Source organism: Glycine max, chromosome 1, assembly GCF_000004515.6.
Source record: "Glycine max cultivar Williams 82 chromosome 1, Glycine_max_v4.0, whole genome shotgun sequence".
NCBI classification, from domain to species: domain Eukaryota; kingdom Viridiplantae; phylum Streptophyta; class Magnoliopsida; order Fabales; family Fabaceae; genus Glycine; species Glycine max.
The window spans coordinates 47,326,511-47,344,854 of NC_016088.4; the positions used below are offsets into that span (position 1 = coordinate 47,326,511).

Genomic DNA, 18,344 nt, shown 5'->3' on the forward strand with positions numbered 1-18,344 from the left:
TTTTAATTACGAATTAACTTTCAATTATTAGTTAACTTTCTGACTTTCAACTAAGTTTTCAATTAGTTTTATCGAATATATATTAACATGGTCAACTATCATAAATCTCAAAGAACAAGAGATGAGTACTATAAAAGTAATTATTCATAGTAAAATTAATTATAATGTGCAAGTGTTCTATTTTTAGAGTTTATTTTTACTATTTAATACATTAATATAGTGTAAAAAAATTTACATAATCATAATTCATCATGTATTGTAAGCTTATTATTTTTTAAAATAATCATGTTAAAAAAATTCAAATAATAATTTATAATGTAAAATTATTTTACTTTTTTCAAATACATGTACATTAAACTCTTATAATCGTGTAATAGTATTATAATAAGCGATTGGTTAGTCAATCGTTTGAATTATTGGCTAGCTACATATGTGCGTCCTTGTCAAAAAAACATGTTTTTAATTTATTGTTCAAAGTTCAGTACGTCCCTTTATTGGCCAACTCTTCGTGGCGTACCCAGATTGTTATCTTCAGTTTGATATATATATATATATATATATTTGGCATGTGTTATACATTTTTATCCTCCTTTATGGTTATAAATCATTATAACATTTTATTTTAACTTTCAGAAAAGAAATCTAAAAGAATTGAAAAAGTTTATTCAGAAACAAGAAAATTACATATTCGATCTCAATGAAAGCAATACATCAATGAGAAGATAGTTCAATAAATTAAGTATGTATATTATTCTATTTTTTTGTAAAAGTTCGAAGAAGTCCATTATGAAAAGAGAAAGAGGTTTAAAATGAACACATTGATTCCTTTTTTCTTATATGATTTTTGGTGAACTGTATGCATCAAAAGGTTATATTTTTCAAAAACAAATTAGTCACAAAGTACTTTTTAATCAGGTTTTTAAAATGTTACATGACTTTATTAATTAACTGGTTACATTACATTAATATTAATTATTTATGTAAAATTATATGACTCAAATTTACTTAATTATCTTCTTTTCGTCCAAATAACAACATATTGGTTATATTTTAGGAGTTTCACTCAAATATATGTTTACTATTTTAATTAGATTTAACTTTTAAAGTGAGAATTTATCCACTGTTATTTTTTTTTTTTGCTGAATCTATCCACTGTTAATTTAGTAGTTTATGTATATATAAGATATTTTAATTCAAAACAATGATAAAAAAAACCTTCAGTTTTCACTTTATAGCTTTAATCACTTTAGGGAACGTAAATCTACGAATCCTCTAGATTATTAAAGGTTATAAATCTGACTCCTTAATTTAGAGGAAGAGTAATATTAGTATTTTTATTTATCATCCAGAAAACTAAAAACAACAACCACTTACATTCCCTAAAATTAGTAAGGCACTCTAAGACCTTACTAAATGAGTAAAATTAGTAATCTAAGCTAGTGATAAAAAAAAGTCAATAACTTATATAAAAAAGATGCATGATTTGTTATACATGTATTTGTAATATTAACTATTGATTTTTTCATCAATAATAACTATGGAAGAGTAATTTGAGTTATCGAAAAAAAAGGAAGAGTAATTTGTTTCAAGTTATGTAATTTCATTTTCCAAATATAGTGAAAATATTTATTCTCATATTTGTTAGAAAATTATAAAATAATATTCTTGGGATATATAAAGAAAGATTACAGGAAACACTGTCCTTTCAGTTCCTCTTTAGCTAGATAATAATGTGAAAAATGAGGGAGAAGAGACTTTACTTAGAACAAATTAGGTAAGAATTCTACAAGAACATATGCTTCTCATTATCAAATCAAGAACGTTGCATAAGACAGACAGTGATAAAAGCACCGAGTACATAATGCCTTGCCTTGCAAACCTAACCAAGTAATGAACATTTCGATGAATTTAATAATAACCCTACGGCTTCTGGTGGCATCAACTACGTCTCTGTTAATTATTGGGTCTGTCTCATCAGTATAATTTTGACTCATGAAAATTAACATATAATATAGTACGTTAACTTTTTAAAAGAAAAAAACTATTAGCAATTTTATATTTATTCGTTAGTATAAAATTTGATATATATATCACTGATGCAACTTATTAATATAAATTTATAATGTTTATACTAATAAATTTATTTCTGTTAAAAAAATTAAAGACAATATCAATATGGACAAACTTAATGACTAACGTTTTATTTGTTAGTATGTGGATTTGTTTTTTGAAGAGGGGATGCAAGACAATCCTTATCCACGCCTCTTTTGTTTATAAAATAAAAAAAATAAAAAATATATTATTTAAAATGATAAATAATTTATAGAAAAAGGATAGTAAGTGTGCGTAGGTTGGTTTTACTTATTTTGAAGACATATATAGTTAATTAAGTATTGTTAATTTTCTGAAAAAGCATTTGAAAATAAACAATTATGTCTTATAATTTAATATATATTTTAATTTGACACACTATTATTTTAAAAGAATAATGTAAATCTTTCTAAAAATGATATATACAAGGCTAGCATAATATAGTGATTCCACACAAATTTTACCAAATAGTGAAGTACATATTAAATAATGTGTTACTAATTCTCATCCTAATTTAAAACGATTGAACTTAAATAATTTTTGTTTGTTTGCAAGTAACATAAATAATGTTAAATATGAAACACAAATTATAACATGTAACATATATTTGTTAGGAAAATTACACTCATTCATTCATTTTCTCTTTCATTTCATTTTTTTTGTTTTTATCTCTATTCTTTTTTAATCACATAACATCTATCTTTTTCTTCACTTTTTTTCTTCCTATTTCTCTCTTATTTTCTCCCGATTTTATTTTATTTTAAAATGTGCATATATCATCACTCTATTGTTCGGTAGGAAAATGTTAAATGCTAGCTGGATAATCTTCACACCGACACGATCGGCTATTTATAGGTAGAGGGAAAAATCCAGTTCATGCATATTTCAGATATATTAGTTACTAGTAACAGCTATAGCTAATTTCTCTTGCTCTCTCAATCTTTGTAATATGGCTGAAATAGGTTCATTTGCATCCGAATCATACTCTTCTGAAAATAAGTTGAAGGTAGCCCCACTTTACTCCAATGCTAATTTCTCTCAGCTAGAAGTGGTAGACCATTATGATGTTCATCCATATTCAGCTTCTGATGATGACATACCCACTATTGATTACTCTCTACTCTTCTGTGATGACCCTAATAAGCAATTCCATGCCCTTGAATGCCTCCGTGATGCATGCCAGGAATATGGCTTCTTCTATGTAAATCTCTTAGCTCTTGTGTCCTACTATTTACACCGTGTCATGAATGGCTTCTTTTTTCTTTTCTAAATTTACAACCCTTTAAATACTGGACACATTATACCAATGTTTCCATGTATACACAAATAGGATGCGTAAAAAAAAAAAAAATCTGTTGTGAGCATTTTTCATGAAGAATTAAATATATTTATAAATTTTTACCAAAAAATATTTTTAATTTTTGAAAATATGACTTTTATTTTCTTAATTTTTTATTATTAGTCCTTAATTTATCAAAATAATGTAATTTTAGTCCCTGAATATAAATTAAAAGAATATGATTTTATCGAATTTTTAGAATATATAAATAAATAATTTTAATACATGAAAGGAAAAAATCACATTATATTTTGATTAAAAAATTAATAAAAAAATTATAGAGACTAATTTAAAAAATATTATTTCTGTCCTTCATTATAACTTTTTTTTAAAAGGAAAAATAGCTAGGTAACCCAACTCTTACAGTACAAGGATGATTGGATATCATAAAATATTAATTTATTCGTGTTAACTTTTTCTTAATTAATATTATCTTCGGTCCTTTAATTTTTATAAAAAAATAAGTTATAATATAGAATACACTATAATTCGTTTTTTTTTTTTATAAAAAAGATAAGAAGAAGTATTAAGCATTTTCAATAGATATAGAGTTGCTTATTCCTTCGTATGTATGCAGTTGGTAAACCATACCATCCCTGATGGAGTATTTGATAATATATTAAAAGGAGTTTCTGATTTCTTTAATCAAACAACCTTGGATGAGAGAAGGAACTACAGCAAAAAATTTCCATTGGATAAAATTCGATGGGAACTAAACTCCTCCGCTGGGGAAAACAGGGAATATCTAAAGGTTGTTGCTCATCCCCAATATCATTTTCCTTCCAACCCTTCAGGTTTCAGGTATATAATAATTAGAGAAATTATATATTGCATTATTATCATATATTTAAGAGTAGTTTTGTACTACTATTGAAACATTGTTTCTCCCTGTCCCTTTCTTTTTTAACATTTTTAGAGTACTATTAACTATTGACTTATACAAAAGCTCTTAAACTTCCAAGGGTGTTATAGTAACCCTCTAATGTTTATTTTGTGATTTCGTTTGTTAGAATTTTGATAATATTATATTTATTTTCTCATGAAGTTCCATATATTTCATTTTGTTTTGGATTTTTTCATGCATCAGCAAAATTTTAGAAGAATATGGCAAAGAAATGAGAAAGATAGTAATTGGATTAGCAAGGGCAGTGTCTAAGACCTTAGGGTTTGAAGAACACTTCGTGGAGAAGGCATTGAACTTGAAATCAGGGTTTGACGTGTTGGCCATGAACCTTTATCCACCCAATGCCAAATCCAAGGGAGCCGTTGGCCTGTCTGAACACACTGACCCTGGCTTCGTCATTACACTTTTGCAAGATATAAATGGTGGTCTTCAAATTCTTTCCCACAAAGGGAAGTGGATCAATGCTTATATTCCCCATCATGCCATACTCATCCAGCTTGGTGATCAACTTGAGGTAATTTTATTCAAATTATTTCCTCCTTGATCTCTCTTTGGTACACAATTCTATATGCAGAGAAAAAGATAAGTTATTACATGTCTAAATCATATGGTCTGACTAATCTCCACATAACTTATTATATTAGCTTTTTTGTTTCACGAATTATAAAATTTAATTGCAAGTCATGTGGAAATTTATAAATATTTGTGGAAGCATGTAATAATTTCTCTTAGAGAAAAAAGAGAAAGTTACATACTATATAGTGGAAAAAAATCCAAATATTCTTATTTTATGTATACTTTTTGGTTTATTCAGAATGTTTATGTCATTTCTATACATATTTTTTTTCTTCTTTTCTCCACAGCCAAACAAGAAAACAAAAAAGTTTATAAAATTAACTCACTTTTTACTTTTTTTTTCTTTCCTCTTTTTTTTTTCTTTCACTTTTTTCTTCTAAACCAAACACACCATGTGTTTCTACCCTTAGTGCACATGCAAATGTAAATTCAGGTCCATTCAATTTAAGTTTGTTATAATTATTACTACCCAATATGCAATTATTTGAACATATTTTCCCTCCTCACAAATTGACTTACTTTTTTTCTTAAACCATACTCAATTGTAGATCTTAACCAATGGGATGTACAAGAGTCATATCCATCGAGTTATTGTTGGCAACAATAAGGTGCGAAGGATCTCTGTAGTGGGCATTCACGGACCTTCGTTGGACAAATTAATCAGCCCTAGCATAGAGTTTGTTGATGAAAAACACCCACAGGGATACCGTGGGATGACCTACAAAGAATCCTTGGAAGTAAACGGGGATGACGAGATCGATGTGCAATCATCACTTGAGCAAGCTAGATTAGTGTGAAAAATTTGTACTTAGGTGTACCCTCTCACACGCACCAAACTTTACTTAATTTGTTATAATAAGGTGTGAATAAATTACGTCTTCTCACATGTATTCTATGCCTATCATTCATATTTCCATTCTACTATCCTTTCATCTAGCTAGAAATTAGTGTATTTTTTCAAATAAATTTATGTACTTTATCAACTAAAAAAAAGCTTTATCGTATATGAGACATCGGGTATAGTAACCTTCTATTTGTTTTAATAAAACCTGATTAATGCAGCCACCATGCACTGCCGTTTGCATGCCAATCACTTTCACATACACAGAACCACCATATGTACACAAGGGGACCAATCACATATTCACATTAAATTCATATCATGCTAGGGAATAGTGACGTTACTCCTCCTATAAATACATGTTGCTTTAATGACAAGCCTATATCCACCGATTAATGATAAGATTTACAACTATGCTTTCCACAATGTTGTTACCACTTTTTCTATGTATCACTCTCCATGTGCTTTTCTTGTTCTTCTTCCGCAATCTTAGAACCTTCAAGAACCCACCCCTTCCTCCAGGTCCTAAAGGCCTTCCAATGATAGGAAACTTACATCAATTAGACAATTCCATTCTTTATCTGCAGTTATGACAACTCAAAGAAATATGGACCTATATTTTCCCTTCAATTAGGGTTAAGGCCAGCCATAGTTGTTTCCTCTCCTAAATTAGCCAAAGAGGTACTGAAAAAGCATGACCTAGAGTTTAGTGGACGACCTAAGTTACTTGGCCAACAGAAATTGTCCTATAATGGGTCAGGGATTGCATTTTCCTCATACAATGAATATTGGATAGAAATTAGAAAAATTTGTGTTGTCCATATTTTTAGCTCCAAGCGTGTCTCTAGCTTTTCCTCTATAAGAGAGTTTGAGGTGAAGCAGATGATCAAAAAAATATCTGGGCATGCCTTCTTCGGGTGTTACAAACTTGAATGAGTTACTCATTTCTCTCTCAAGCACTATAATGTGTAGAATTGCTTTTGGGAGAAGGTATGAGGACGAAGGAAGTGATAAGAGTAGGTTCCATGTGTTGCTCAATGAGCTTCAGGCCATGATGAGTACTTTCTTTGTTTCGGATTATATTCCATTCATGGGATGAATTGATAAACTGAAAGGATTGCACGCACGACTTGAATGAAATTTCAAGGAGTTCGATAAGTTCTACCAAGAGGTAATTGATGAACACATGGATCCGAATAGACAACATACACAGGAACATGATATGGTTGATGTCTTGCTTCTATTGAAGAATGATCGTTCACTTTCAATTGATCTCACTTTTGATCACATCAAAGGGGTCCTCATGGTATGTTGTCTTAATTCCTATTTTCTATAATTTATTGTTTTTGTTAGTTAATTAATTGCTTAAACATATTAACTAAAAATAAATAAATAGAAAATATTTATTAAAAATGGTAAACTATTCCCTTGATTATTTTATAGTTTTCTTTATTAAAAATTTTAGTCACAAAACAAAAAACCCTCTAATTTTTAATCTTTAAAAGTTTTAGTTCCTACAGCTTTTTTTTATTCATATCAATCGAAAATAAATATCAAAAACTTTATAACAATTAATACATGCTTAACCAACTGAACTCCTTAATTTTGGTCCCTACACTTAATACCGAAGAAAAATTTATACCGGTATAAAATTGTTACAAAATTTATAGATTGAAATTTTAGGAAGACTAAAATTTATCACTTTATTATATAAGAACTAAAACTTAAAACGGAATAACTGTAGAGCACTAATAAATAATTTAACCTATTAAAAATATGAATAGAATTGGCAATACTTTATTCAACATAGAAACATTTACTTTTACTAGTATTTTGTCTCTGCAATTAAAATTTATAATAAATAAATATTTTGACCTTATAAAATTTATGATAAATAATTTATATTGTGGCAGAAAATAATTTTAATTGCAGGGATACAATATAAAAAAAGTATTTGTTCTACACCAAATTGCAAGACGAAAAGAGTATAATGAGTGTGGTTAGTTTTAGGATTGAATTCCAATATTTTGCTACTTTAAATGATGACAATCCATGTCTGACGTTCATGCCTTACTTTAGAATCTTTAAAGAAATTTGGAAGCTTAATTATGTTAAAATCATTGTGTGTTTTTAAGTATAAATGGGTTAAAATCGATGTGTGAACTGATAATTTTGGATTTATTTTGATAGATCTAAAGAAGATAGTTTATCAAAATGAGCCTTTAATCATGACAGAACAAGCTAAACAAGTGTTTTATGTTCAAGATCCTTGTGATAAAAGGTGGTCAGTGGTTCTACAAGGAAAAACCATTGGTCTTAATCTTGAAGATGACGATTCAACATTTGATACTTGTCACACTCCTTTCTCTATAAACATGCCTAATGTCAACGGAGAAGAAGAAGTTGATGACTTCCATGCAAATCGTAATGATCACGATGAAGGAGAATTAATTAACATCGTATAATGAAATCATTTTTTATATTTATTTGTTTTCATATTTACAATTACATAACTTAGTATACTTTAATTAATGTTGTTTTTTAATAGGCACATGGCTACACCACTGAGCTCCTCTCCTCCTGAGTCGGCACCTTCATCATTGTCTACATCGAAGAGGACTAGAAAAGTCACACGGCTCAAATCATTGGGGGGGGGGGGGGGGGGAGACCACTGGTTCATGTGGATCCTATCACTGGAAAAACTGATGGTCCCCATAGAAATAAATTAAGGACCTATATGCGAGTCATCGCTCGAGATAAGGTGGATTCCAGCACCTCAGAAGGATTTGATTTAGGAGGACATTTAGGTATTTCAATTAAACCTTGTATGTTCTTGTAATTGGTTGTATTAAATTGCTTACATTGTTGTTATTCACTAACTATTACATGTGTTTTTTGTTTCTCAAGCTGAATTTGATATTCCGAAAGCGTTCGATAAAAAGAGGAAGAAGAAAATCCTCCAAACCATAGGAGAGTGATGGAGGCAATTTAAGTCAGAGTTGACCTCCAAATGGACTCTAGCACAAGGAAAGGAGGACAATGATGCCAAAGTATGTGAGAAGTACAATATCAACAAAAAGAAGTGGAACCAATTTTGTCAAAGCCATAAAGAATCTTCATGGGAGGTTAGTTGTGGTCCTTCAACCTTTTCAAATTAACATTTACAATTGATTTAAATAGTTTTTTTATGTCTATTGGTCACAGGATGTTAGAAAGAAGGCATAGTCCATCCAGAAACTAAACACTGTCCCTCACGTGTTGTCTCCTAGGGGTTATGACTATCTTGAAGAGAAGTTAATGGAGGAAAAACAAAAAAATTGATTGGAGCAAGCAGCCCAATCTGGGAGCACTAAAACAATCGTTAATCCTCCATCTCTCATTAGACGACACGTAAAGTGGAAGATGACTCGCACAAAAAAATTAGGTCAGATGACATCTGTGGCAGCAGGCCAAATTGCAGATAGGATTGCAAGCTAATTTTTTGTTTCAATGGTCATTATTTATAATAACAACAATAGTCCATTAACAATTTTATATTTTGTTGATTTCGAGATTCCCTGGAAGAGCAGTTCGCACAGGGTAGTTTTGTAGCCCATGGACATCAGGATGTAGTGACTACTGCCATTGGGTGACCGGAGCACCCTGATCGTGTCCGTGCTACTAGAGTCAATGTGATGATCAAATAATACTTTGGACTGGCTTCAACAGGTTCCCACACATCTACGTTGATCGGCCCAAAAGAGCTGGATTGAATCAAACAAAATCTTAAGGAGGAGTTGACATAGAATATCAGGGATGAGCTGGAGCAGTCAATCACTGAAAAAGTGACGAGACAACTAATGTTGTCCTTCAGCTAGATGCAATCCCAAGGAGTTGTACCTCCTGCTGAGCCTGAGGTAGCTTCTTTTACTACCTTTGTCAGTACAAAGGGAAGTTGTGTCGATCCCTGGAGGCAGGACCTAGACACCACTGCATTAGACAAGCGTGGGTTGTATGTTGATGACAATCCTTTCCGCTTGGTTGCCCTTGGAAGAGTTTATGAGGGGTCAAAAACTGTGCATAACGTCCCTTTAGGCAATGATCAGGTGAAGGTGGGTGTTGAGGAAGTTCAAGATGCTAATGCTCGTGTTCTTATACCCAATGAGGAGATTTGGTTAGTGGGGCAAGCCCTTAACATCTTCTTTACTTGGCCGATACATCTTGTATAGTCTTTTTCAAAAAAAGGTATTTCCTTTTGTTGTGGTTATTATTATTAAAAAAAGGGATTTGTTACAAATAAAGTGTTGACTATGATTGACTTACGTTTATTAACTGTGCAGGATAAATAACTACTAGAGGGATTGATGAAGCCTGTTCATAGGCTGGAACCTGATGATAATCCCATATACTAGATGACATTGATGATCCCATAACTTTTGCTCAAGCCTATACAGGTGTCGTGGGATACAACTGTGTTTAGGGTGCACAATGATAATGTCCCCTTGTACATAAAGCATGAAGATCTTGGGGAAATAGCTCACGATGGTCAATGTCTAAATATCGCTATTATACAATTATGGATTATGTAAGTAACTTTAAATTACATCCTATTACCTGATTGATTGTTTTAAATTGATGCATAATTTACTTTATTTTAACAACAATAGGCTTATGAATGAGTTAAGTCTGTGATTAGGGAATGCTTTAGTGTATGAATTTCTTGAGCCACACTCTATACAAAGATCTGGGCAATCGTAGTTTGAATCTGAGGATTATATTAAGAAATGGATGAAGAATTCATAGAATGATGTCTACTTAGGAGCCTACTTGAATAGGTAAGTAAAACTGAACAAATCAATTTAAATAATGTATGCATTATAATAACTTAATGTTCTTTAATGCAGTGAATATTGACAACTGGTCGTTATATGTCCTAAGGACAATGCTCTCACCTGTTTTTGTTCTTTCCACAATAAGCTTGACAACTATTTGAAAGGAATTATTAATAGGTCAGTTGTAATTTATAACACATTTACTTTATCATTATATTTGACAATAATACTTTAATTGTACAATATGCATGCATGTTTCCCTTAACCATTGGTTTGAAGGGATTGAACGATAATCAAGGAAGTAAATCCAAAGCAACTACTAAATGGATTCCAGTTAAAACAAGTCATTTAAACAATGTTTGATCTCTTAAAAATGACATTTTATTCCTGTGTACACTAATTTTGCGATAACTTTGAATATCTTATTGAATTTAGTCTAATAAGCAAAAAGGAAACGCTAAGTGCGGCTATTACATCATGGATTGGATGTTAACCATAGTCTTAGGAGGTTTCAAGGATAATTGGAAAAAAGTAATTTTTTACTTGAAAACTAATTTCATTTGTTATAATTGTTATTATTTACATTGATTATGTTATGTTTTATTATATCATGTAGTATTTTACTGATCTAAGACCATTGGAACTAGAGAGAATAAATGCAATTCGCATTTGATGGACAAATGTTTTCTAAGAGTTAAAAATGAAGTACGAAGTGTTTAAGGAATTTTACAATTGTAGACTTATGTTTAATTAGCTTAGGTTATAGATGCTTTTTTGTATTGAGATTATTGTTGCATTACTTTCACTACTTTTTTATTTGATAGTAATTACAAAATCGGTTTTGATCAAAATTGATGTTTTTTTCGTTTTTTTTATAATATTTTTAGTATATTTCTTACTATATGACATCGGTTCTGGGAAGAATCGATGTTGTATAGTAAATTTTAACATCGATTTTCATAACCAATGTCAAAATTGATACTTTTAACAATGATAGTTTCAACATTGGTTTATAATTGATGTTGAAAGTCCGTAAAAATCGATGTTAAAAGTCTATTTTCTAGTAGTAAAATTAAAGATAAAATTTTAATTTTTCATCATTAGAAACTTAACTATTAACCCTAAAAAATTCAAGAATAAAAATGGATATTTACCAAAAAAATTAATCATTAAGTTTCGTAATATGTTTTTATTAATTTTATTACGTGGTCAACGCATTATGGTTTATAAGTGGCAGAGGAAGCTAAATTCTTTAGGGGTGAGGGTTATTGATCTGATAACATTTGTTTTCAGCAAAGTATTTTTTTTTTCTGGTTGCTGTTTTTTGTTTTCTACTTTTTAGTTTGGGACTCGTCATTTTGTACTAGAGTTGCAAGTTGGGCATATCTTGTACTCGATTAGCATTTTCATTATTAATTAAATTTTTCATTTCATAACAAGAATTATATTTCAAAATTAAATGATTTGAGATTTTATCGGAGTTAAATATTTTTTTACCTTAATATATTATAAATTTAATTTCAATTTCTATGACAAATTTATTCACTTTTTAATCCTTATATTTATCAAAAGTAATATGATTTTAATTCTTTATTAAAAACTAAAAAAAAAATTTATATAAATGAATCGTAATATTTTAATGGATGAAAAAAATTGAACCTCTATAATTATCCCATTTATATTTATCTCCTATTTGTTTTTATAATTTTGAAGAAGCATATTAGTGTGTGTGTGTGTGTGTTTTAATTCAATTCGAGTAAATTTTTTTGTCATATAAAATAGTACTACCGTGCATGTTGAAGAATAACATATAATGTCTCAAGATTGAATCAAGAAATAGCCTACTAATAATTTTGATTAAACACTTTGAAAATGTTAGCTCTTTTGGTCCTCTGTTCCAGTTTGATATTTTTTTTATTATCTTTCAAATTACATTCCACTAACTTTATACATCGTGGGAGACTTTGAAAGGCTGATTTGTTACTGGTAATTGCAGTTTGCTACACTTACCCCGTTCTTCTATGCCCACTAAATTTGTACGTGTATGTGCATATTCAGGTTGCTTAATTTTGTTCCTAGCTGAACCATCATCTTTTAGGTTATCCTTGTATTAGCTCCTTTTACTTTGAGATTTTCCCGAAATGTGGTTGATTTCCTAGTTTGTTTAATTTCTTTATTGGTTTAATTATTATTTTTATCCTTATCATAGTTTAAACTTTATTGGTTTGACTCTATACATAAAGATTATGTTTAGTAATGTATTTTAGCAAGTTTTTAACTTTCTTTACTAGTTAAAAAATCTGTCTAATTGTTCAATAAACAAGTCATTTTTATTAATATATACTTTTTTAATTGAGTTTGTGAGATTTTTAAACTGTCATTATAAATTATCATTTAGTGGTTTCAAGTTATCATAAACTAATCTTAAGTACATATTTTGCTAGTTTATGAATTAAATTAAAAAATATTAGTTTAAGGAGATGCTTAAATTTTTTAATATAATTTTAGGATGAACTAAGTAATTTAACTTATAATTATACCTAATAAAATAAAATGAAAATTGTTTATCATGGGCCGTGACCCTAACATACAAATTGACTAGTTTGGTTGATTGGAATGAAGGAGTTACTTAGTGCACCCTATATTTTTGCTGGGGCACCCAACAGGTGTGATGAAAAGGCATACATGCCCTTTACCCTAATAATATAAAAGCGTAAGTTTTGTCCGTACGCCACATTTTCTTCTTCTTCTCTTCATTTCCTAGCGTTGTTTCTTTCTCTTCCTCTCTGCATTTGCTTCTTCGGCTTCCTGTGAGCAGCGTTTTCGGTCAACCTTGTGTCTTCCTCCGTGGTAATGTCGCTTCTTCGTCTTCCTATGAGCAACGTTTCCGGTCAACCTTCTAGATTAGTGATCCTCCCGCTTCTTCGTGTTCGTTGAATGATTTTTTGTTATGTTGAGTTTGTTGCATGATGAAATTGCTATATGTAATTGTTTTTTTGGTGTTTGTTGCTGCTGTTGTTGGTTTATTTCGAAGCTTTGCCAGAAAAAATGACATATTGCTGGAAAAAATGCCGTTTTGCTGACAAAATGGTGTTTTGTTATGTTGAGTTTGTTGCATGATGATATTGTTGTATGAGATTGTTTTTTTTTTTTTGTGTTTGTTGTTGCTATTGTCGGTTTATTTCAAAGCCTTGTCTGAAAAAATGGCGTTTTGCCGACAAAAACCCATACGGATCAATGATCCGTACAGTTCACACGGATTGACGATCCGTATGAACCATACGGATCAATGATCCGTATGGGTTTTTTTTAATAGTTTTTAATATAGTTTTTTATTTTTTTTAATAATTTTAATATTGTGTTGCTGAAATTTTGATAAATTAATTTTTTTTTAAATTTGCCATACATGATCCGTATGGTATTTTTTAATGTTTTTTTTATAAAGCATATGGATCACTGATCTATATGTTTATTTTTTTAAAATTTTTGTTTAACCCATATGGATCACTAATCCTGATCGGTATGGTTATTTAAAAAAAATTTACAACTCATCCGTATGGGGTTTTTTTAAAAAACAAAATTTTCTTACCCATACGGATCAATGATCCGTAAGTTTTTTTTTTAAAAAAAAATTGTAAACCATATGGATCAATGATTCGTATGGGTTTTTTTCTAAAAAAATTTATAACCCATACGGATCATTGATCCGTATGTATTTTTTTTAAAAAAATTTAACCCATACGGATCAGTGTGGTTTTTTTTTTTAAAAAAAAAATTTAACCAATTCGTATGGTTTTTTTTAAAAAAATTTTATAACCCAAATGATCCGTAAGTTTTTTTTTAAAGAAGAAATTATAACCCTCCGTATGTTTTTTTTTTTAAAAATTTATAACCCATACGGATCACTGATCCGTATGGTTTTTTTTTTTAAAGTTTTGTATTAAAAAAATTTTGAAGGTAAAATGTTTTTTTTAAAAAAAATTGTTTTATAAACTATACGGATCACTAATCCGTATGGTTTTTTTTTGTTATTTTGAAATTTATAAAAGAAGGCTGAATTTTTTGAAATATATTTAGAATAAATAAAAAATGCAGTTCATTAATTTAATTTTGTTGTATTTATTTTGAAATGTTTTTAGTTTACTCATTTTGTTAATAAATTGTAATTATTTTTTGTAGTGTGGTAATCATTTGTGAAATTTAATGATTAATGAAAATCAATTATGTATGGCCGGATTTGGTTAGTATTGTTGATTAATTGGCTTGTTATTTTATTTAATTATGTTTGTTAATATAACATTACATTTGATTAGATTAGGAATAATAGATTAGATATCCCATATGAAGAGTAAGATTAGATTACTAAGATTATATTAGATTTCCTATATTATTAGTAAGATTAGATTAGACTTCACAACTTAAGACTAAGATTAGATTAGTTTTCCTAAATTAAGAATAAGATTAGATTAGATTAGATATTTCAAATTAAAACCAAGATGAGATTAGCTAAGATTTCGAAAATAATACTATATTTAAATTAATTAAAATTTGTTCTAAAAAGTAATTTTGATCTGAAAATTAAAAATGATTGAAATTGTTTATTATAGTCTGGGACATTGAATATAAAAAATAGGATAATTATTATGTAGATAATGGTTGGAACTAGAGGTCTTGGTCGCGCTTTAGGGCGCGCAATAGGGAAAGTGTTGGGTAGGAGAGATGAGAGTGATGATGATGCCCCCCGCGGCGAAGGCCTACTGCATCAGCGCGTAGGTAGCTACAACAACAGGTTGTTATGGAGGACCCTCCTACGGTCGAGGAGGAATTGGTCGACGACTAGCCATAAGCACCTGTTGAAGAAGATGCTGGTCATGTTGAGGGTTTTCCAGGCAGACCCCATGACACATCCGTTCTGAGTGATTTTGAAAATCACATTGCTTTCAGAGTGTGGAATGGAGAGGTATGTAATTTTTAAAAAACATAAAGAACGTAGTTGACAAGTTCATTATTTGTTTACGTTAGTCGTAAAATTGTTTGCAGGAACGTCCTGAGTTGAAGCTATCTTCCCATGGAAGGAAGATGGCTAAGTTTGGAAGGCCTATCCCAGAGATTGAAGGCCTTGTGGTGGCCAGTGGACTGAGTCTTTTGATCGCTTGTTCCCTAGATACAGGAGATCGTGGACCGATGTCTGCTTTTTGGTCTTCACTTTTTCTGGAGGAGGACGCATGGAGTTCATATCAGGGTAAGCAATATCTCCCAGCTTTGACTTCAAATGTATTTTACCACAAACATCGAGCTGCTCAAAGCGTTTCGATATGGTTTCCATCTCCTCGGTTATGGTCACCTGTGTCTCACTTAACCCTTGATCTGAAAAACTAAGTCTTTGCCAAAAAATGTGAATTGTCTTCAGTGGTATGGAGCTAACAACATATTTAAACAACTCACATGCACATGGAAGATCGTGAGTACTCCTCATGACACATCCACATCGTGAAGGGTTTTTGCTTACATACGCTACACACTCATACTCAACAACAATTTCATTTAAAGCGTACCTTGATACCATGCCAAGTAGTTTTTGTACAAGGTTACTTTAAACACATGCCCAACCACGTCCGTGCTTGTCTCAAAAGATGCTTTAATCTGGGTGTGTTGAAGTGTCATCATATTATTCACTGCCTCCCAAACACTGCATATGTCACCCACAGAGTTTTGTAGGAGTCTCTTTAGTGACCAATCAGCACTCTCAAACCTATAGATGAAATATACAAAAACATGTAAACAATCGCATCATTTTCATTTAAATATTCACTTCAACAAATGAAAACAAACAAAAATCAATATTCATACCCGTTAGTGGTTGTGTTTCCTAGATGCATCACTTTGTTTGTCCATGTTTTCACAAATCTTTCTTTGTGTGGAATGACCCATGTTTGACACACATAGTCCACAAACATAGGCCACGGAGAGCAAGCCATTTCAAAGTTTTTAAGGTATTCATCAAAAGAACTCTTATTGGGATAGTCAACCAAAATCCCTCAAGCCTCCATCACATAATCCCATGCATTCTTTTGAGCAACCAGGGTTTTGCACTTTGCCTTGACATTCTTGTCAATGTGGAATCGACATAGCAAGTTCGTAGCATCCAAGAATACAGTTTTCACTGCATTCATCAAAGACAAATCTCTGTCATTTGCCTTGACATTCTTGTCCATGTGGAATCGACATAGCAAGTTCGTAGCATCTAGGAATACAATTTTCACTGCATTCATCAAAGACAAATCTCTGTCAGTCATAATAACCCCGGGGAGTGCATCTGCTCTCATGAAAAGACCTTGAAACCGCTCTAGAGCCCAAACAACATTATTAAGACGTTCTCCTTCCAAGTAAGCAAAACCAACGGAGAATGTCATTCTTGTTGGTGTAACACCAACAATATCAAGCAACGACAGTTTGTACTTATTTGTTTTGTAGGTACTATCGATCAAGAAAACCAAATTACAAGAATTGGTTAACTTTATTGCATCCGGATGACTCCAAAACAAGTCATGTACAACATTATCATCCTTCACCCTATGCTAGTGAATATACTGATCTCGATCAAGCAACATCATCAATTGTTGCATTTCGATGTTACTCCCTCTTATGGAAGAGCAGTAAGCATGTTTGACATTGTAATTTTGTTTGATTGTTGTATAATTGCTATCATTGTGCTCCTTCAACGTTAACAAAATATTTATTGGCTTCACCATGGACTTCGTCATATCGACAACAACATTTTTCTCATCCTTTGTCAGTCAACTTGCATATGGATGCCCAAACAATGACTTTGCCATTTCGTGATTGTGAATCCCACAAATTAACTTCACCATCCAGTCTTCTCCTCCCGAAACTGGCTTCGCAGGCAACTTAAATAGGCATCCACATTTTCTACTGCCAGTGCATGCTCTTACCAAACTATGTTTCTTAGGCCTATACTGCCCACTCCTTTCACAAGCTATCAATAGAAATGAGGCTCTTCCTCGAACACCGGTATTGGTGTCGGACCTCATTATAACGGCAATAAAGCCGATGTCATGAGTCAATGATAGAGCCCATTGTAAAACTTCCTCATGACTACCAAACAACTACAACACAATTCAAATCAGGTTTGCCATGAGTAAACATCTATGTAATATAATTACTGTACCAACAACAACAAATTGCACAAATAACTCAGAAGTATTAAAGGCATCAGAGCAATCAACTTTAACGCCAACATCTTCCTCATTTTCGACATTCATTTCAACTTCGTCAGACATGATACTATCATACATCCACTAGTCTTCATCCATCTTAATAAACAATTTAACAAATTCAATAACAACAAATTCAAATTCAATTCACACAAATATAGTTGTTTACACAATAAATATTTTACAGGACTTTTTCATTAAAATGTCATTTAATCTAATAAATACATCCTTCAATAAAATACATCTCATAAATTTATTTAATTATTAATCATTTGAATATTCATTTTTAAGCAATGTAATATTACAAAAATTACTAAAAACATAATTTAACTAAATTATTAATAATTAATTTAACAATTGAAAACAAACAAAAAAACCGTATGGTCATACGGATTCGCCAATCCCTAACTTTTTCGCATACCTCTTCTGCTCCGGCAACGAAAACTGACCAAAATCCACCGTATACTCCTCACCAACGCACGTACACCACTGGAGAACAAATACACTTCCAAACGGCCCTTAACGAAAGCAACGTACACTGACTTAC

General features: G+C 30.9%; 2 protein-coding genes and 1 pseudogene across 2 annotated transcripts; 2 read left to right on the forward strand and 1 right to left on the reverse strand.

Moving 5' to 3' along the window:
* The first annotated feature begins 2,998 nt into the window (after positions 1–2,998).
* LOC100806039 (2-oxoglutarate-dependent dioxygenase 19) lies at positions 2,999–6,081 on the forward strand. The gene is made up of 4 exons (XM_003516396.5): positions 2,999–3,292; positions 4,008–4,231; positions 4,518–4,848; positions 5,459–6,081. The coding sequence occupies exons 1-4, from the start codon at positions 3,041–3,043 to the stop codon at positions 5,705–5,707; spliced, it is 1,056 nt and encodes a 351-aa protein (XP_003516444.1). The 5' UTR covers positions 2,999–3,040; the 3' UTR covers positions 5,708–6,081.
* An 83-nt stretch (positions 6,082–6,164) lies between these two features.
* LOC106799830 (cytochrome P450 83B1-like) lies at positions 6,165–8,335 on the forward strand (annotated as a pseudogene).
* A 9,024-nt stretch (positions 8,336–17,359) lies between these two features.
* On the reverse strand, positions 17,360–17,863 carry LOC102669803 (uncharacterized). Its single transcript, XM_006574175.1, has 2 exons — positions 17,771–17,863; positions 17,360–17,689 (listed from the first exon to the last, which is right to left on the reverse strand). The coding sequence occupies exons 1-2, from the start codon at positions 17,861–17,863 to the stop codon at positions 17,360–17,362; spliced, it is 423 nt and encodes a 140-aa protein (XP_006574238.1).
* Between the last annotated feature and the right edge of the window lie 481 nt (positions 17,864–18,344).